This window comes from Sorex araneus, chromosome 10 (assembly GCF_027595985.1).
Source record: "Sorex araneus isolate mSorAra2 chromosome 10, mSorAra2.pri, whole genome shotgun sequence".
Lineage (NCBI taxonomy): Eukaryota > Metazoa > Chordata > Mammalia > Eulipotyphla > Soricidae > Sorex > Sorex araneus.
Window position 1 is genome coordinate 37,643,980 of NC_073311.1, and position 22,338 is coordinate 37,666,317.

Consider the following 22,338-nt stretch of genomic DNA (forward strand, 5'->3'; position numbering starts at 1 on the left):
ACATTTTTTTTAGGCTAAATTAGTGGTGACTGGGAGGGAAATGGGAAGGGTCGGGGTAGAGGGGTAAATGTGAATTTATAACAACACACTTGAAATTTGCATCGTGTCATAATGAGATGCTAAAAATGCGAATATAATAGGGAAAAAATGCTGAATGATGAACAAATCTCCCACACTAAACAATAGCTCTGTGAGGAGGGTTTGGTCCCTCCCAGTGTCTCTGTATGGCAGTCTTTGCCATTGAACAGAAACTTACTCAATATTGGTGGAAAGCAAGCAAAAACAAACTACCTGTCTCACAAAGTCTTGTAGTAGACTTTTTTTTTTTTTTTTGCTTTTTGGGTCACACCCGGCGATGCACAGGAGTTACTTCTGACTCTGCACTCAGGAATTACTCCTGGCAGTGCTCAGGGGACCATATGGGATGCTGGGAATCGAACCCAGGTTGGTCTCATGCAAGGCAAACACCCTACCCGCTGTGCTATTGCTCCAGCCCCGTAGTACACTTTTTATCAAGTAAGACATTGCGCTTGAGAGAATTCAACAGGCTAAGCGCATGCTTCGCATGCAGGAGGCTGGGCTGGATCCCCAGCTCTGCACGGGGCTCTCCCACCCTCAACAGCCACCACCCCCTGCCCCTGCCATCCTCAGAGCTTCTGGGTGAGGCCCCCAAACAAATAAGACATTGACTGTACTTTTGCCGCCTTTCTTTCTGTTTGATCCTCTCGATTGCCTCCACGTTTTCTCGGGGGATGGAATCAATGAGATCACTCAGTTCTACCAAACGCGACTCAACTTTCACCAGCTTTTGAACAGAGTTGAGGCTGCCCACCTCAGCATCTCCTATACACACTTTGTATACTTGGTTAATTTTTTTACTAAGAGAGTCGATCAGTTTTTCCTGAGATTGAGGAGAAAAGGAGAACAGAAAACAACATCTCATGACTATTTGCTTGGTCATTCAAAAAATGTGAACTTCCATCTTACTCTAGTAAAAGGAATAGACTTTATGCTACTAAATGTTTCAAGGGGACCCAGAACAGTAAGAAACTGCAGTGATGTATGTATATATATTTACACACACATATATAATATACACACACTCAGATCATCACTATAGCAATACTTTAGATTATTTAAAAACATTGAGGTATAAAAGTAGCTAAATACATATTCCTTTTATTTTCAAAAATAATATACTAAAATTATGGTTTTATTAATCAGTTTCCCAGGACATTGAGGTAAAGGAAGCATATATACTTAAGATCCTTTTTTTCCTATCCCACTGTATTTTCCTCTAGCCCAACAAACTATTTTAACTGCAACACTGGAATCATTTCATTCCATACTGTAAGCATGTTAAGGACAGAAGCTATATTTTTTGTGTTTATACTTACAGTTAAAACAATCCTTTGCATATAATTATGCCCTGGATGTTCACATCATCCAAGAAGAAGAGGATGCTACAATAAGATATTTGCAAAGATCCCATATTCATATCACTTTTGATTAGGGTGTATATTATTATAATTGTTCTGTATTATGAAGGGTTAGTAATCTCTTATTCTACCTATTTCATACATTGACCTTGCCCACAGTTATCAACATGTAGGAAAAATTCTACAGAGAGCTGAGAACCCTCTGATTTCAGGAACTCACTGGGAGACTTGGAACACAGGTCCAAGGATGGATGAAGAGGAGACTTGTATTTTCCTGTCTGTAGTAAGAGAACTCTCCTTTAAGAAAATCTGAAGTACTCCTCCTTCTGCTTACCCCAGTGGGACGCTGAGATGATGCCACATCTGCCCACCATCTACTTAAGCTCCCACATGGTCACAATTCAGAGACACACAAAGGAATCTCGGACCCGAGCAACTTGCGGCAGCGACGTCTTCAGACCCTAATTACTAAAATCTTAGAATTTCTAGAGCACATTATATTATATCCACAACAAAAAATACAAAAGACACTGTCTAGCAATTGCATTTTCAGTAGGTATGAGGGGTGATAGGGCTGGTCTCGAAATATCGAAGGTAACTAAAGTAGAGAAAGAATATTCTGCAAATTGTCTGCCACACAGGGAGGGGGAGGTGTGGAATGGGAAGGATACTGGGGATTTTGGTGGTGGAAAACGTGCACTGGTGAAGGGATGGGTGTTTGATGACCATATGATCGAAGTTCAAACAAAATTTTTGTTACTGTTCCTTACAGTGAATTAATAACAAATAAAAAATTAAAAAATTAAATGAAATAGAAAAAATAGAAAATTTGAAGTACAAAGTCATGTAAAAGAAAGGGGCAAGAGAGAAACAAAAGTCCTATTTGCCATAATGTACTTCTTTCAAATTTCCTGTCTAGATTAAGAACATCCTTTTCAGAAAGCATTAGAAACGTAGGTGAATGGAGCCCGAGAGATGGCTCACAGGGCTGAGCTCATGCATAGTAGGAAGAAGTTCCATCACCCGGCGCAACCCAGGAGCAGTGCTTGAGCCAGCACAGAGCCAGGACTAGACTCTGAGCACCATGGGGTGCCACCCTCCCCATAAATGCAGAAAAAAAAAGAGCAAAAACAATCATTTAGGTCTGGAATACAGTTGGATATGAAAAAAACAAAAACCCCAGATTTCAGCTGTGAGGCATTTTTAAAAAATTAAACACCGGTCCTGAGAAAAAGCACTTTAATTCCTGAAATCTCTTATTAAGAGATGGACAGTGGGTTTTTAGGGCATCTTTTTGCAGAGAGCTGGGGAAACCTTGCTTTATTAACTAATTTAAAACTCCTGTCAAAGAAGAGAGAAAAAAACCACGTATGTGTTTTCTATATATATGTGTATATAATATATAGACAAGATTAAATATATACATATAGACAAGATTACATATATACATATATAGACAAGATTACATATATACATATATATAGATAGACAAGGTACTGAAACACTGTCATCGCATTGTTCATCGATTTGCTCGAGCAGACACCAGTAACGTCTCCATTGTGAGACTTGTTACTGTTTTTGGCATATCGAATTCATCATGGGTAGCTTGCCAGGCTCTGCCCTGCGGGCGGGATACTCTGGGTAGCTTACCGGGCTCTCTGAGAGGGATGGAGGAACTGAACCCGGGTCAGCCTCATGCAAGGCAAAAGCCCTACCAGCTGTGCTATTGCTCCAGTCCGACAAGGTTATATATGTATATATACATATATATCTCCTATATATATAGGTCATATATATAATGTATGTGATGTGTGTATGTATGTGTGAATGCATATATATGCATATACATGTATATATATATATATATATATAGAGAGAGAGAGAGAGAGAGAGAGAGAGGAGGGTGGGAGATAGTATAGCAGACAGGGCTCTTGCCTTGCATGAGGATGACCTAGGTTATATTAGGGCATTATCTAGGTTAGGTTAGGTTAGGTTAGGGCACTCAGAGACCTGACAAGAGCAGAGCCAGGAGTAAACCCCAAGCAACTCTACCCCCAAAAGAAAGACAGCAAAGTAAAAACAGGCTAAATGATAAGATATGGGAATGAAGTTCAAGCGAAAACTCATGTTTGAAAGAGTTGAATTATCTGCTCAGTGGAGAGGAAGAGCAGAGGGTGGGGGGAGGTGGGGCCAGGGGTGGGGAACTCGGTGGGGTAGGGGCGGGGATGAGGCGGAGCGGGTGACAGAGAAGTATCAGTGCAATCCTCGTAGCTGCCACCAGATGGCAGCCGCAGTCCAAGCACCTCCGAGGAGGGGCTCCATAGGGAGGAATGGGTAGGTAGAATCCGCTCCCCGTAAACGAAGCTGGATGCAGAAGGTGGGCTGGGAAGGGCAAGTGATCTGCCGAAAGCTACGTTTAGGAAGAACAACTAACTGGATGGTGGGGAAGAGGGGATTGAGGGACAGCTGTTTAGATGCCACTTAAAGTATTTTCCACCCTGAGGAGTCTGTCCTAATCTGTGTCACATTCTGGATGTAAACAGCACGCTCAGCTTGCAGCTGCAATAAAACCAGCAGACAAACGCTTTTTAGCAAACTGAGCAGGGGTGGCTTCTCCTTGCCTTTCACCGTCAATGAACATGCATGCAGGAAGCTTGAGATGAAGGTCAGGGTTAAGAAAAGGGAGCCAGGCTTGTCAGACACGTTAGGAAGTTGGTTTCTCTGGAGGTTCACAATCCTGAAAAGTAATCAGAAGTCAAGACAGCCGTCACCTCTGCAACCTGCTTGGGACTGACGTGGGGGGTGGGGGGGGAGGGGGAGGGTGTAAAAAGCTAGGGAACCTCCCTCCTTTGTGGCGCGGTTACATGTGGGAACTTCTTGGGAGGTCCATCTTTGTATGTTTCAATATTATACATGAACTTAAGTTTTATTTTGAGATCAGGGATCTGGTTCAAATAGAACACATGCTTTGCTCAATCCTTGGCATCAGATGCTGACCCCCTCCCCAACTTTTTTTTTTTTAAGGTAAAGAAATGAGTCAAGGAGAACTGTTTTAGGAGGAGTTGAGTATAACTAGGAACTGTGGAATTTTTGAAGGAATAAAATTATTATCATAGACTCAAAGTAATAGATAATTTGTGAACAAATTCAAATACAGGTTCAACACCCCCTCCCTTAAAAAAGAAAACTTTAAAGGCTTATGTTTTGAACCTTTTGGTATCTGAAAGGGTGGGAGTAGGGAAGTGGAAAATACTTTTCTCAGCTTTGTCTCACCTTCCCTACCCCATTGGAGAGATGATACAGGGGTTAAGGTGCTTGCTTTGCAGGCTATTGACCATCCTGGTATTGCATATATCCATCCCCAATATTACATATATCCTGAACCCTGCCAGGGGTTATCTTTGAGCAGACCAGGAGTGAGCCCTGTGAACCACCAGGTGTGGCCCCAGAACAACACAGAGAATAATTCCAAACACTGAGGAAACAGCAGGTGTGGTCCAACCTCACCACAGACACACAGAATTATTAGCCCCCTTTTCCCAGACTGAAATATATACATTTATAAGTGTATTTGTAAGTAACTAAAGTGAAAACTCTGACCAAAATTTCATAAAGTCTTCTAAAAGGTGATTTTCAAACTGATTATTTAGGACTGTGGTTCTCTTGAAGTTTCAGAGTATTGAAAATGCCTTTTTCTTTCCATAGTTGTCTTAAACTCAAATGAGATGGATTTGGAGGGGAAGGGGAGGTTTTTTTTGTTATTTTTAGAGTCAGCCCGTTTCATGTAAAACCGAATCGAAGGGTGGAAATAGCTTGTGTCCATCAACAGATGGGGAGATTACAAAAAAATGGGTCCATAAAGACAATGGAATTTTATCCCGCCATAAAGAATGAAATCTGATATGAGCCACAATCTGGCTAAACCTGGAGAACATTATGCTGAGTAAAACCAGGCAGACGCAAAGGGAAACTATAGTATGATTCCATTTATAGACGGAATCTAAGTAGACGAAATTTTTGAGACACAAAAACAGAGTTTTCCGGAGGCAGGGAAGCTGGGGGACAGAGAATGACTGTTTAATGGGTCCCGAGTGGCTATTTCAGATAATGACCACATCTGTGAATAGGGAGTACTGATGGTGACACAAAATTACAAACATATACTTAGTGTCACCAATGATATGCCTTAAATGGTTCATGCATTGGTTTTGCATTTTATTTCATTTGAGATATATTTTTTTTTATAAGGAAGTCCTAACCTTAGCTGGAATTGTGACAGGTGTAGAAATGAACTGAATTGTTCCTCCAACAAACATTTACTAAATATTGACTTCATGGGGATACTACGCTTAGCTCACCAGGAAGGTAAGACAGTGTCTACTTGCAAGGAGTTTGCCTCCAACTGGCAGAGATGAACTCATAAATGACTAAGCTGAAGAGTATGGGGTACAGATATCTGGTGATAAATCTATACAGGCTCAATAAAACCAGAATCTATTACCAGTTCAGTCTTGGACTAATATGCCATGCAATGTGGGTTCAAGGCTTTTACTGTTATTTGCTCTTTAAATGACTACTAAAATGATCACAACTACTAACTACTTCACGGGCATAAACTCCAATTAAAGAAATGTATCTGGGAGAAGTGGGGAATCTCAGCACCTTTTGTAATAATTAGAGCAATATTTTCAGAGTCACCCAATGGTAATTTAAATGCTTTCTATTGTATAAGTTGATTGTTCTTTCCTGGCGAGATTGTTCCAAAACTTTTTCTGCTCCTCTCAGGAACCCAGAACATTCCTGGTTTGCCTTAATGCCCACCAGCTCAACGCTAAATACAAAGGAAATACAGATGATTATTCCACAATCCAAAATAAAATGACCAGAAGCAAAGAACAGTTACCTGGGCCTCTGAATTAAATTCTCCAAAACTAAATAGTCTGGACCTTAATTCCAGTTCTGCAGCTTTTTCTTCTTCTCTCACACAGTTAGCCCGAAGCAGTTCCTTCTGCTCCAAAATAAACGCTATGTTGTCATTTCTGTTGCAAAAGAAAAGAGAGACCCTTGTTTGTGACTTAATGAAACCATGATTCAGGATCTTCAACATTCTTTTCAGATCACATGTCAACATCTGACACCTGGCAAGCTTAATCTGAGTTCATATTTGAAGACACTGGCCAGAGTGCATGAGGTTTTCAGGTTCAAGTGAGAAAAAGTAATGCCAGTTCTTAACTTCCACCAAGAAGCATTTTCTCCCCCCTCTGACTTTCGCAGTTCCCCACAAGTCCCTCAACTAAGAAACAGTAGAACTGAGGGGTCAAGAGCCTAAGTTGTGGCTGATTAATTCATTATTAATTATTTCATTGCTCTTGGCTGAGAATTCGGGTTACATGGGAATCCCTAGAGGGAAAAAAAATGAGTCACCACCCTCCTAAAGATTCTGAAATGTCTTTCAGAGAGATTCTGACACAGAGTTCCTTTTTCTGCAACACACCCCCCTACCACCACCACTGCTACAGAATCTTATTGCAGGTACACTCTGAAGATTGGCGGGGAGAGGGAAAGCAGTTAAGACTAGTTGAGATGAGCACCTGTGAGATCATGATATTGAGGGTCCTTTAAGCAAATTCCTTTGCTTTGAAGGTCAATGTGGTTTTATCTATGGCTGTAAAAGATTGTATGGCCCAGAAAACTTAGAAAAATGTTCTATTTATCTTTAGGATGGCTATTCTTAACAACTCAAAGCGATTTTTTTCAAAATTTTAATAAGACAACATTTTAGAGAAGAACATTTTGAATAATCAAATCCCGTTTCCTTCCCCTGGCAAAAACCTCTTTTATAATGGCCTAGATACATAAATATCTACATAATCAAACCTACATAATTAAATTAAACTTTTGCTGGGGGTTATAGCCAAGGAAAATATATTTGTTAGCATTATTGTCTAAAGAATGATTTTTAGTCAGAAAATAGGATTAAAAAAACTATATGAGTGGGGTTGAAAAGATAGGACTGAGGAAGGCCCTTGCCTTGCATGCAGCTGACCCGACATGATCCCCAGCACCATATATGATCTGCCGAGCACTGCCAGGTGTGATGGCTAAACACAAAGCCAGAAGAAAGCCCTGAGCAGCACAGGATGTGTATCCCCATCCCCCCCCAAAAAAAGCAAAAAAACTTCATGAACACAAATGAAGGTGTATTATTTTTCATGTTTTATGCTATCTTTTATTATTTGCCACCTAGAAATATATTCTGGCAAGTGAAAGGACACAGGGACTAAAATTAAGCTAACGTCAGTTTATTCTGTGTAAAGACAACTTCTTCCAACCACACTGGATCATAAACTATTATTAAAGTTTCACTCTAAATGCAGAAAAGTCATGAGGAAGTACTTTTTGAAATTGTTAATTTTCAAAAGTAAATAGATTGGGGTTGGAACAATACCATAGTAGGTAAGGTGTTTGCCTTGCGTGCGGCTGACCAGGAATGGACCCATGGCACCACATAGAGTTCCCCAAGCACCAACAGGAGTAATTCCTGAGCGCAGAATCAGAAGTAACTCCTAAGCATTACCAAGTTAGGGCCAAAACAAAGCAAAACAAACAAACAGAAATTGTTAAATAGAATAAATCTATTTAGTTTTAATGATTTGCTTTTTTTTTTTTTTGCTTTATGGATCATACCCAGCAATGCTCAGGGGTTACCCCTGGCTCTGCACTCAGGAATTACTCCTGGCGGTGCTGGGGGAACCATATGGGATTCTGGGGATCGAACCCGGGTCTACCAAGTGCAAGGCAAATGCCCTACTCACTGTACTATCGCTCACGCCCCATGACTTACATTTTATCCTGTATAATTTTTTCTCTTTTATTTACATCTTCGAGATTTTCATCTATATCTTGGGAGTATTGGACCAAAGTAAGATTCTGTTCTTCCAGCTCTGTGAGGACGTGAAGCAATTCATCTGGCTCTTTGAAATAAATCTCTGGCTCCTATGCACCAATAACGAACAATGTCATTTGCTTTAAAAGTTTGCTGCCTATGCACATTAGACTTCCTAGAGTAACAGGGAAGTAAAGAAATAATATTCCTATTATGAAATGCAGGGCAAAGGAAGGTGCAAGGACCAATTTCTATGTAAAAGGTGGCCTTCAGGAACAGGACAATGGTGTATGGGGGAAGACAAAATAAGTAATAATAATAACAGTAATAATAATAATCATGGAAGAAAAGGATAAAAGAGGAAGATCGAATGAAAAAAGGACAGGAAAAAAAGGAAGGGGCGAGTCTAGGGAAAGGCAAGGAAAGGAGCAGAAGGAGAAAAAGACAAAAGGCTAAATGGAGATAATAGTCACACACATTTTGTGAGTAATATTCCTTAATTTAAGTGTTAAAAGGTGACAGGGGGTGTTTGCACTCCCATTCCATCGTGTTTACTATGTCCAAGAGGTGGGAACCACCGAGGTATCCATTGATGAATGGAAAAGGAAGTGGGATCTAACCATCCAAGGGCATCTGATTCTGCCTGGAAAGAGAAGAGCGTTTTGCTGTAGGCTGAAACATGGACAAACCTGGTGGACACTTGGGTCATGTGGAGTAAGTTGGTCACAACAAGAAAACTACTGCATGATGCCACATAATCCTGGGGTAGAAAGCATACCTGGTAGTGTTTATGGGTCACTCCTGGTTCAAACCTTAAGGGACACTGGGGCTGGAGCAATAGCACAGCGGGTAGGGCGTTTGCCTTGCATGCGGCCGACCCGGGTTCAATTCCCAGCATCCCATATGGTCCCCTGAGCACTGCTAGGGGGTGATTCCTGCGTGCAGAGCCAGGAGTAACCCCTGTGCATCGCCAGGTGTGATCCAAAAAGAAAAAACAAAACCTTAAGGGACACTAAACTGGTAGTGCTGGGAACCATAAGCAGTGCCGGGGGATTTGAACTGGTGCTGCAGTCGCCACAGCTGCATGCAAGGAAAGTGCCTTACCTCGAAATCTGTCCCTATGATTCACCAAGTCATCAAACACTTACAAAGTAGAATGCTCATTGCCAAGGGCGAGGGAGATGGAGGATGGGATAACAGTTTAATGGCTATAGAGCTTCAGTTTTACAAGATAAAAAGTTTTTAGAGCTTTGATGCTTAAGTATGTGCAAATAACTGTACTGTACTAGGTGCTCAAAAATGATTGAGAAAGAGCCAGAATAATAGTGCAGCAGATAAGACACTTGCTTTGCATGTGGCCAATCTGGGTTTGATCTCCTGAGTACTGCTAGGAGTGACCCTTGAGTTCAGAGCCAGGAATAAGCCCCGAGCACTGTGGGAGTGGGCCAAAAAAACCACAAACAAAAAAAGATTGAGAGAGGTCAATTTATATGATATGGTTTTTACCACAGTAAAAGGGTGAAAACCATGCAGTATATAGTAAAAATATAATGTAACTTGGTTAAAGTGTGGTCTATATAATAAAGAATCGTGCACTTTAAGTGATTTTTGTTTCTTTCAAATTTCTGTAGCTGCTGAAACTTCTATTTCTTAAGTCAGGGTTAGTTAGCTCAGTATTGTAAATGGACTGTCTTGTTGAAAGTTGATTTATTATACGGGTTAAGCTTCCCAATATATCTCAAGGCCCAATATAAGAAGCAATCAGAGGGGCCAGAGCGATAGCACAGCGGGTAGGGCGTTTGCCTTGCACGCGGCCGACCGGGGTTCAATCCCCGGCATCCCATATGGTCCCCCAATCACGCCAGGAGTAATTCCTGACTGCAAAGCCAGGAGCAACCCCTGAGCATAGCTGGGTGTGACCCAGAAAAAGCAAAAAATAAAAAAGAAGCAATCAGAAAGTGTCTAATTTTACAGAAAAAACATAGAGGCTGGAGCGATAGTACAGCGAGTAGGGCGTTTGCTTTGCGCGTGGCCAAACTGGGTTTGATTCCCAGCATCCCATAGGGTCCCCTGAACACCACCAGGAGTAATTCCTGAGTGCAAGGCCAGGAATAACCCCTGTGCATCACTGGGTATGACCCAAAAATTATAGATAATATATATCTCCTAAAGTGTTACCGTCTTTTATACATTTTTATTTTTCATAAAATGATGATGAGGATTAATTCTATTTTCCTTTTGGGAAGCTGTGGACTATTTGGAATTTTCAAATCTCAAAGGGAGAAATGAGTCTCCCTGTTTCTCACCAAACACACTATTTCAGTCAAAAAATAAGACTCTGGTTACCAGATCGTAGTCCATATCATCATCTAGAAAGAATTCCAGGCTGTCTTCTGAGCTGATGCTCTCTGGTGTCCTGCCAAAGAAAAAGATGTCTGGTTTCTGAGCCAGTTTCTACCAAAAAGATTGCATTGACTTCTAAAGAGCCCAACTAGCAGCACAATTCTCTGGAAAGGTCTATTTAGCTTTAAATTCCAGGAGTAGGTAATGATCAGATTCCCACCCAGACAGGATGTTGTCCACCCCAGTGAGACCACAGGAAGGGTCATACCAATTGCCAAAAGCACATCTGAAAAGTAAGGTTGATGTTTTATTTATTTTGGGCCCACAGAAGGTACTGCTCGGGGTCATTCTGGTGGTATTCAGGGGACCATATACAGTTGCTAGGGATAGAACCATGGTTGGCTGCATGTTTGCTCCAACCCAAGGTCATTTATTGTTTCAAAAGAAACACATAACTAACATTGCCAAATCTGGTTCATTCCTTCGTATGCAGTCTTCCTGAGAAGCTAAATGTGCCCCCAGAGCTCAAAACAAAAATTTGTGCTTTGAATGACACGATATTTGTCATTTTAAGAACACATTTTTTTTTCTTTTAGAACATCTTCCTTCTGGCTTAGGAAATGTTCGTTGGGACACGGGTGTGGATAAAAGGGACATCCTTCAAATACTATGTGATGTGTAAAGCAACTCTAGAAAAAAATTCTTTGAAAATAGTAAGTTGAGAGTGATTTCAAGGGACAGGGGAAAGGGGAAGAGACTGAAGTGCCTGTTGATCTGGTCTTGCCTTAATGTTTTACTGTTTGAGCAGTGTTAATGGGAATAGGGAATAAATGAGTGGAGCAAGAGAGGAGAGTCTAGGAAGATAGGAAAGAATAACATGGAACCAAGAACAGAGCTACTAAGGCTGAAAAAGAAGAGACAAAATTAATACCAATCATTGAAGTCTGTGAATCTAGAATGATGGAGGACGGTCCAGTAGGACTGAAGAAGATTAGGAGTAGGATTTAAAAAAAAAAAAAAGATTAATATTTGCTCTTTTCATGTTGTTTAGGAGACAAAATATCTCCTTGGAGCTTCTCTGTGTGTGAGTGGAAGTAGGGTATAGGAGAATGGAAAGAGCTACAGAAGGGAAGGATCTTAATTATAACCTATCTATATCCTAATTCCAAATAAAGTCACAATCTTAGTGTCATGAATTAGAAGCTTAACATATCTTTTATGTTATATGTTTAGATCATATAACTCCAGGAAGAGGGCTGTGGGCTTTTCTGGCTTGTTTTAGAGGCAAATGCAAGGTGGTTTTCAAAGTCACATGGGAAGACAAAAAAATCAGGTTAATATGACTTTGAAAAAGAGGGATGACTAAGAACAATTAGACTACCCGATTTTCAACTAATGCTGTTAAAACTAAGTAATGATGAGCATTTGGTGCTGGTGGAGGGAGAGTTACATATTAGAGGAACAGAGAGGTCAGCATTAATCTCAACATATAAGCCTGACTGAATTTTGACATGGGTGCAAAAACAATTCAGCAGAGAAGCCATTTCAACAAAGGGTGCTGGAGTAATTCACATATATCTGCAAAAACGTAAATAAATAAAATTGCACCAAACAAACAAAACTTTAATCTATATTGAACACTTTATTTTTTAAAAAATTAACTCCAAAGGCTTAAAATTAAATGTAAAGATGTAAAAATTCAGGAGAAAACATGGCCCCTACCCCCATTTTTGAGATCTAGGTAAAGGTAAAGGGTTTACTAGATATAAAAAGTGTGATCCATTAAAAAAAAATTGAGTGCTTGAGAGATGTACAGGGGTTAAATTAAAGTGCTCTCTCTGGCAATCTGGAATCAGCCTCTAGCACTGCATAAGGTCTCCCAGGAACTGTTGGAAGTGTTGCCTGAGCACTGTGGGTGTGGCTCAAGGCACCCCTCCATCTGAGGGAAAAAAAATTATCTACCAGCCAGCTCTATAATTGCATGCTGGGCATTTAACTTAAAAGAATGAAAATTATCTTCAGACGAAGAAAAACAGACAAATGCAGAGATTGCAACTTTATTTTTTAGAGCCCCAAATTGCAAACAAGCTGAAGAGACGACAACATGTAATTAGCAACAAAAGGGCCCAACTATGAATAAACCCAAAATCTTCAGTGAATTATGCTCAGCAAAACATCTAGTATCAACAGGTTTTATTCTGTATGCAATGGTCCCATACCACATTCTTAAAATTAAGAAAATCAGGGGCTGGAGCGATAGCACAGCTATATGCAGGGTAGGGCGTTTGCCTTGCACGCGGCCAACCCGGGTTCAATTCCTAGCATTCCATATGGTCCCCTGACCACTGCCAGGAGTAATTCCTGAGTGCAGAGCCAGGAGTAATCCCTGTACATTGCCAGGTGTGATCCAAAAAACAAAAATAAAATAAAATAAAGAAAATCAGAAATGGAGGCAGATTAGTGATCACTGAGGGCTAAAGGGAGGTAGACAAAGGGAAGCGGGTAGAACTGAGAGGGGATAGGGACAGTCTGGTGGTGGGATTCTGTATCTGATTGTATCTTGACTCTCAATGCCAAGATTTTAGCTGTAAAATTTACTACAATTTTGCAAGACATTACTATGGGGTATGCAGGGACCCAAGTGAAGTGTGGAAGCTCTAGTCACTATCTCTTACAGTTGCATGTGAATTGGCAATGATCTCAAAATAAAAGCGCAATAAACACAAAAATGAGTGGACATTACCTGGCCCAGAAATGGAGCAACTCCACCATAGTCCCTGAATTTCAGAGCCAAGATTTTGTGCTGATTTGAGTCAGTCATGATCACTCTGGACATTTGAGGGCTGGCCCAAAATATGGCCTCAGGAGCACAGTACTGATCTCAGACAAGGATACATTTCTTAGAGTTCTCATGCCTTAAAGTGATGGAGAACTGATGATTTATGAACTAATGGGCATAAGTGCACCAACAATCAATGAATGGAATAAACAAACAACAAATATATTTGTGGTCCTATCACAGCAATTCTGAAAGACATGGTGAAATTGCAAACATATGGGCCAGTAGGGAAACTGACTAAATAAGCAATGGCAATGGATTCTGGGAGACAAAGACCCAAAGAAAGACCCAAGAAGCAGGTGACAGGAAGTTTCTGAAAAAGCTCTTGTAGGCACTGATCGGAGAAGGCACGGAGGCCTGACAGGGCTCGGTCACTCTAGGAACACAAGGAAATGGTGATCACTACCTTCCATCATTTGTCATGATGACCTGCTAGCTGGGTATGTTAAGGAAAGGTTAAGGACACAAAAATGTCTTGAATACCCAGTCACTACCCAGCCACTGCCACGCTCCAGGCCACTTTCTGGACACTCAGGCAGAACCTCTTGCATGAGCGAAGCCCACAGAACCAGGTAAAGCAGAACTTTGCTGTTTTGTTTGCCAGGGCGTCAAAAATTAGATGGGCCGGACACGTAATGCAATTCAGAGATGACCGCTGGACTAGAGCTGTTACTGACTAGATTCCACTGGACGTCAAAAGACCGCGTGTCTGCCCACTAACGAGATGGTCAGACTTCTTCATCAAAACCCTGAATGAATGGTTTGAGGCTCTTTTTGTTCCTAGAGCGAGCAGATATCATTGGGCTACACTAGCACACGACATGGATAAATGGAGATGTTACTGGTGCCTGCTTGAGCAAATTGAAGATCAACGGGATGACAAGTGACAAGTGACCCGGTACTAAATGAGACTTCTACGGCAATTTCATGAGTAGGAGGGGCCAAGTTCCCACCCTACCCCAGAAGCCACCCCAATAGCTGCTGCCGGGCCTCCAGCTGGAATGCCCAGATAAATATTCTGGATTTTCTAGATATCTTCAAACTCTACAGTACTAACACCCCAATAGGAGCACACCAGATTGGATGGGAATGTAACACAGAAATCAACTAATCTCAACGAACAAAAACATTAACACAGAAGGCTTCAATTACAGCAACAGTAAACCTTCGTACAAGGACTTAATGTTTCCATGGTGATATACAACAGTTTTCATAAATTTTCTTTTGCTGAAATATTTTTGATCATTCCATTAGCCACTGAGTGATACCAAGCAATATAAATAAAATACTGTAGGCTGCTATGGGGGCAGGCTTGAGGGGTGGTTGGGAAAATAGAGACAGTGGTGGAGGGAAGGTGACATTGGTATCAGACTATTGAATGACTGTTATAAATCATCGTGAATAACTTGTAAATTACAGTGTTTAACTAAAGTGTGTGAAGAAAAGAAAGGATAGGGAGATATTTTCTTAAAAAATAATTTTCAGGGGGCCGGAGCGATAACAGAGCGGGTATGGCATTTGCCTTGCACATGGATCCGGGTTCGGTTCCCAGCATCCCACGTGGTTCCCTGAGCACCGCCTGAGGTAATTCCTGAGTGCAGAGCCAGAAGTGACCCCTGAGCATCGCCAGGTGTGACCCAAAAAGCAAATAATAAATAAAAATAAATAAATAAATAAATAATTTTCAGGAGAGTTAATCAAGATTTTACTGTACTTTGGCACAGATTTCTTCATCTGTAAAGTATGAATAAACTTTTTTGCTGCTTTTCCTGTTCAAAAGGTCCGGATGAAATCCATGTCATTAGTGATGGCCAAGGCAAAAAGAAATAATATGTCATTAGAAATGAGTCCTTGGTACACAATATTTATTCATCTACATGGCTATGCCCATTACTTAAAAATGTTTATTAGATGATAATCATAGAACATATGGTGTCCATTCATTCTAATGAAATCTACTGAGATGCAAGTCTAAGAATAAACTTGAAGGCGCACAGGTCAAAAGTAGAGGGTTTATGTCCATGACCAAGGTTCACAGACCGGGGCTATAAAATGAGAAATAGTGGGGGCTGAAGCAATAGCACAGCGGTAGGGCGTTTGCCTTGCATGTGGCCAACCCAGGCTCGATTCCCAGCACCCCATGTGGTTCCCTGAGCACCACCAGGGGTAATTGCTGAGTGCAGAGCCAGGAGTAACCCCTGTGCATCACCAGGTGTGACCCAAAAAGCAAAAAAAAAAAAAGAGAAATAGTGGTCATCCTTTGATTTTTACCTAATCATAGATTTGATTTTGTTCAGTAAAGGGTAAACACTAAAATGAAACACTATACTGCAAAGATGACATCTCGGGGAGATACACATTCCTGTGCCACATCCCAGTGGGCTGAGGCACTATTTCCCCACCTCCACACACTCATTCCTCTTGGATTCGTGCCTGACTAGACGCAGGCCTGAAACTGAGAAGTGACCACAAGTGGGCTGGGATCTCTTCCTCCACGGGCCTCCCTGGGCCATGCTTCCTCAGGCCAGTGCTTTTATGCAGGTCAACTACCCTCACTGCTCTGGCCTGAAGCCACCTGTGACCTCCCTCTCTCTTTCTTCTCACTTTCAAAGGCTTGAAACATCTTTAATAAAACTTTCCTAAATGTCTGCAGGCAGAGATCTTTCGGTTTCGGCCTCCAGACCCCTCGCTATCCATCACTATTCTGCCAGCAGACCCATTGTATCCCATCAATGGCACTGCGTTGCCTGGCACTGTATTGTTTTGGGTCTGTGACCATGTCCTATTCCTCTGTGGGTGCTCAGGGCCTTAAGAAGTGATTGATGCCTTCAAGGACTCTACAGTGACTGAAGGCAGGTAGGAAAGGAAACTGCTAGAGAAAAGCAAAGAACCAGATGGATCTCACCACTCTCAGAAAACACCCTCCTAGTTTTTTTTTTCTTTTTTGGGCCATATCCAGCTGTTCTCAGGGTTTACTCCTGGCTCTGAGCTTAGGGATCACTCCCAGTAGACTCAGGAGATCATAGGGGATGCTGAGGACCAAACCCGGGTCAGTCACGTGCAAAGCAATTGTAGACACTGTACTATTGCCATGGCTCTATCCTCCTAGCTTTAAAAGCACATACCTGACACTGTCAAATAAATAAATAAATAAATAGATAAATAAATAAATAAATAAATCTGAAAAAAAAAGCACATACCTGAACTCATATTACCACATTGTAAGGTAACCTAAAGTAATGCTATTAAATGAAGCTATTTCCGGAGTCAAGATTTGACACCACCACTCAAAATCCTCTCCCCTTTGCTCCCACCACACCTGATTTTCCAGATCTTCTGACAGTCAAAATAGAAGGTTCTAGATTAATGGCATCTCAGTACTGACTTTTTAAAACAATCCTTTAAAAAAAGTGCACAGAGCCTCATGCTCACAGCAGGATTATTATGGGGCATGCGAATTGCACTCTTTAAAAATTATTTTATTAATAAATAATGATGAATTATGAAGCTATTCATGATTGTTTTAGGTATACCATGTTTCAACACCTAACCTTTCACCAGTGTCCACTTCAAGTTGCACTGTTGAGCTTTTGTCACTTACGAACTATATCACATGGTGGATAACAAGATAAAGAAGCAAAACAAGTCACCAAAAATCAACCTGCACTGGGGTCACACACTGTGGCAGGACTGACAGATATTGAAGGAATCTTCAGAGCTGATTGTGAGCAATGTTTGCCCAGGGATTTCTTAGACTCCTGACCAATGGTTCTCATCTGGCAACAACTGACCCTGCTTTTTGTTGGTCTAGCTAGGAGGGAAAGAAGAGAGAAGAAGAGAAAGAAGGATGGGAAGAAGAGAGAAACAGTGCTAGTAGTTTCCCAAGACAAAGGGTGATGTGGACACTGCCCTTTTCCCCCACTGAGCAGAGACATCTCCTTCAGAAATGGGGCACCTACTCTGGCTTTTTTTGGTTTTGTTTTGTTTTTGGGTCACACCCGGCAATGCACAGGGGTTACTCCTGGCTCATGCACTCAGGAATTACTCCTCAGGTGCTTGGGGGACCGTATGGGATGCTGGGATTCGAACCTGGGTCTGCCGCGTGCAAGGCAAATGCCCTACCCGCTGTGCTATAACTCCAGCCCCTACTCTGGTTTTTTCTTTGGCAAATGAAGTTCCCACCGTCTACTGTTACCTGCCGGGCTGGTCGCTTTTCCTTTTGAAGTCTCGTCTGAAGTGAAAGACGGCCGGGGCTCCTCAATACTGTCCTCAGTTTTCTTTGAAATTATTCCTACAAATGGGATATACAGAGTTGATGAGGGTAAGGGGAAAATGGAGAGAATAAAATCCGGTAACAGCTGAAAGTGGAGTTACTGAGAAACTTTCAAAAACAGAAGTACAAGAAACCAGCAAATGTGTGATGCAGGTGACAAGAGCTGGCCACTGGGCTAGGTGGGATGGATTGGAATGGACCCAAGGGGTTATAAGATCTTTATCCCAAGGGCAGCCTGTGACAATCTCTAGATTCCCATACTTAGTGATTCATGCCTTTGGACTGAGTGACTTATGGCTTCTGAGCATTTCCTAGTGAGAGGATCAGTCACGGACTGCATACGAAGTTGTTAAATGCAACACATCTCAGCTTTCCCTTCCATTCATTTCCTCTCTTACCAAACACCATGTATTGACTTGAACCAAACATCATCACTGTGTTCGACACACTTTACACACTCTCCCTGGCATTAGGACGTTAGTTCTATGGACCAGAATAGGCTCCAACTACATGTCAGAATTCAGTATGTTATCAAAGCAAGGGCACAAATAAAAACAGTAGATTTCCAGCAACATTGTGTCAACATGGAGTAGATTTATCCTTGTACCTGAGAACCCTGATTTAATCACACTGGGCACAATCAAGGGATACGGGGAATGGAGGCGGGTAACTATCCATGGGATACTGGGAAATGACCACTCGACTTTTTATTTTATTTTATTTATTTTTGCTTTTTGAGTCACACCTGGAGATGCACAGGGGTTACTCCTGGCTCTGCACTTAGGAATTACTCCTGATGGTGCTCAGGAGACCACATAGGATACTGGGAATCAAACCCAGGTTGGCCGCATGCAAGGCAAATGCCCTTACCTGCTGTACTATCACACCAGCACCTACTCCACTTTTTAAAAAAGACATTCTCCCTAACATAAGCAGATTTCTGAGCTGTAAATATTTTTAATCCAGAGCCAGAGAATCTGCTCTGCACTGAAGACTAGAAATCTCTAGAACTTTCTGTGTTGTTCTGAGTTCTCCAGAACTCCCTGTATTTTCCAGCTTCATTTCTCAACTCATGGGGGGGGCCCAGGACTTCCCTGTCCTACCAGGCTCTTTCCAAAGCAGCAGCTGAGGAATTCTCCCATCAAGGTCTTTGTCTCCCCTGCTGGGCATATCAGGCATATCAGGCTTATCTCATTGGCTTTCTTTTCTCCCCATAATTACTTGGCTTTACTGCTGGATGACCAATGTCTAAAAACTCTTGCTCTGAAACTGTACCCCGCACCCCCAAAGAGCACTACTACCTGGATTGGATCAATTTGCTTAGACAAACATTAGTAACTCAGGATCAGATAGAAAGTGTTGTGGGTAAAGCATTTGCCTTGCACATTGCACCAAATTCAACCTCCAGCACAACACATAGTCTCCTGAGCACCACCAGGAGTGACCACTGTGCACAACCAGGTGTGCCTCCACACCACTGCCTAGCCCCTAGCCACCCAAAACAGTTTAATCAAACTCTTTCACCAAATGGTTTGCAGAAATTAAGGCTGTTTGGCAGAAGCAGCAAATCTGTCTCATGTGTTGTGTAAAAGCTAACTGGCAAGCAGAAACTCACACCCTCCCTTTTCACCTACTCATTGCTTATCTTACAAGGCTTTATAACCCAAGTACAGTAAAAATACCTGCTGTGAGCTGTTTTTCAGGAAAGAATTAACAGAGAAATATCATCTTCCAGGTGCCTGATGACTTTCAGACCCCTTAAGACATGGACATGTGCTTCGGGAGCCTCTTATCATGTTTATGGAAACCTAATCCAAATGACCAGAGAGTCAATAGACCATCTATTTTTTTAAAATTTTATTGAAATACCGTGAGATAGTTACAAGCTTTCATGTTTGGGTTACAATCACACAATGATCAAACACCCATCCCTCCACCAGTGCACATTTCCCACCACCAATATCCCTGGTATACCCCCCCTTTCCCACCCTCCCCCTGTCACCATGGCAGACAATATTCCCCATACTCTCTCTCTACTTTTGGGCATTATGGCTTGCAACACAGACGCTGAGAGGTCATTATGTTTGGTCCATTGCCTACTTTTGGCAAGCATCTTCCATCCCAACTTCCCTCCAGCCATCATTTTCTTAGTGATCCCTTCTCTATTCCATCTGCTTTCTCTCCTCTGCTCATGAAGCAGTCTTCCAGCTATGGGGCAATCTTCCTGGTCCTTGTATATACTGTCCTTGGGTGTCAGCCTCATGTGATGCTATTCTATACTCCACAAATGAGTACAGTCCTTCTATGTCTGTCCCTCTCTTTCTGACTCATATCACTTAGCATGATACTCTCCATGTCTATCCATTTATAAGCAAATTTCATGACTTTATCTCTCCTAACAGCTACATAGTATTCCATTGTGTAGATGTACCAAAGTTTCTTTAACCAGTCATCTGTTTTAGGGCATTTGGGTTGTTTCCAGATTTTGACTATTTTGAACAGTGCTGCAATAAATATAGAGGTACAGATACCATCACTACTGTGCAAAAAAAAAAAGGCCATCTAAACCCTCTTATTATGCAACATTGGGCCAAAGCAAAGAGATACAGTCCCCCAGCCCTTCCTTAATTCTTTCCATTCCTGTTAGTATCTTCCTAAAAAAAGAGACAGGAAGGCAAATTTGAGATTTAATCCTGAATCTTTGGCCCAACAAAAAGCTTTTCCCTCTGCAGAAATGAGTGGGACAGAGTTTCTACAATGAATAGCAAAGAGCACACTCAGCAGGAAGGCAAGTCTCGTCCAGGTTACTCCAGTTTTGCTCTCCTATTCCAATCATGTATGAAATTCCTAAATAGAATCAGAACTATTTCTGGTCCACTGCTCTGAATTCCTAATATTAGCACCATATTAGTGGTATCTTATATAACATTTCAATAACAACACCCACTCTCTCCTCACTTTAGAATTCTATTCACCAGATATTCTACATAAACCTTTATATAAAGATTTTTATATACCTTTATACAACCTTTAACAAACTTCATAGAGAGTTCTCCCCAGTACAGACAGTACCTACATCCTTTAGGGCAAAAATTTCCTAGATGTTTTACTTTTTCAGTTCTCCCTCCCCCACCCTATTTTTTTTGAAATATTCAAAAATTTTTTATTAAAAGGTGACAAAACACTAGCATATATATTCAAATACAAAAAGTAATATTCATCGCTCTTATTCAAGACCATCAGATGTTCCATTCAAATCCTTTTTTTCCCCAAATCCTTCAGTATTCAGTCACCTTTTTCTTTTTTCTTTTTATATTTTTTGTCATCTTTTTTTTTTATTTTATTTTTTTTTAAATTTATTTATTTTTAATTAGAGAATCACCGTGAGGGTACAGTTACAGATTTATACACTTTTGTGCTTATACTTCCCTCATACAAAGTTTGGGAACCCATCCCTTCACCAGTGCCCATTCTCCACCACCCGTAAACCCAGTGTCCCTCCCACCCTCCCCAATCCCATCTCCCCCCCACCCCACCCTGCCACTGTGGCAAGGCATTCCCTTCTGTTTTCTCTCTCTAATTAGCTGTTGTGGTTTGCAATAAAGGTGTTGAGTGGCCGCTGTGCTCAGTCTCTAGCCCTCATTCAGCCCGCAACTCCCTTCCCCCACATGGCCTTCGACTACAATGTAGTTGGTGATCGCTTCTCTGAGTTGACCTTTCCCCGGAACGTGAGGCCAGCCTCGAAGCCATGGAGTCAACCTCCTGGTACTTATTTCTACAGTTCTTGGGTGTTAGTCTCCCACTCTGTTATTCTATATACCATAGATGAGTGCAATCTTTCTATGTCTGTCTCTCTCTTTCTGACTCATTTCACTCAGCATGAAACTTTTCATGCCCATCCACTTGACTACAAAATTCTTGACCTCCTTTTTTCTAACAGCTGCATAGTATTCCATTGTATAGATGTACCAAAGTTTCCTCAACCAGTCATCCGTTCTGGGGCATTCGGGTTTTTTCCAGATTCTGGCTATTGTAAACAGTGCTGCGATGAATATACATGTGCAGATGTTGTTTCGATTGTACTTTTTTGCCTCTCTGGGATATATTCCCAGCAGTGGTATTGCTGGGTCAAATGGGAATTCAATATCTAATTTTTTGAGAGTCGTCCAAATTGTTTTCCAGAAGGGCTGAACCAGTCGGCATTCCCACCAGCAGTGAAGAAGGGTCCCTTTCTCCCCACATCCTCTCCAACAGCGGTTGCTTTTGTTCTTTTGGATGTGCCCCACCCTATTTTTACCACCTTCTCTATATAAGTAGCAAGGCAAAACTCAGTAAAATTATTTAACTAAAAAAAAGTCCTGACAATTTTCTGGTAACAGTTCTATTTTAATTCCATAGCATTTATACATTAATTTCTGTGGAAAATGTCAGCTTTGTGATAGCAAACATCTTATCTAAGTTCCCAGGGTGCACAATTAAGTGAATTGTTGAATGAATTGTTGAATCCCTAGGGTTATGGCATTTACCTTGTATGAAGCCAGTCCTGGTTCCATCCCTT

General features: G+C 41.5%; 1 protein-coding gene across 1 annotated transcript in view; it reads right to left on the bottom strand.

The window, feature by feature from the left end:
* CCDC38 (coiled-coil domain containing 38) overlaps positions 1–22,338 on the bottom strand; it is a 55,637-nt gene that overhangs the window by 3,102 nt on the left and 30,197 nt on the right. The window contains exons 10-15 of the mRNA XM_055118429.1: positions 17,703–17,798; positions 15,222–15,276; positions 10,672–10,741; positions 8,284–8,435; positions 6,343–6,478; positions 696–901 (exon numbers count right to left, since the gene is read on the bottom strand). Of these exons, the coding sequence (XP_054974404.1) occupies positions 696–901; positions 6,343–6,478; positions 8,284–8,435; positions 10,672–10,741; positions 15,222–15,276; positions 17,703–17,798 (715 nt within the window). The remainder of the gene's footprint in view (positions 1–695; positions 902–6,342; positions 6,479–8,283; positions 8,436–10,671; positions 10,742–15,221; positions 15,277–17,702; positions 17,799–22,338) is intronic.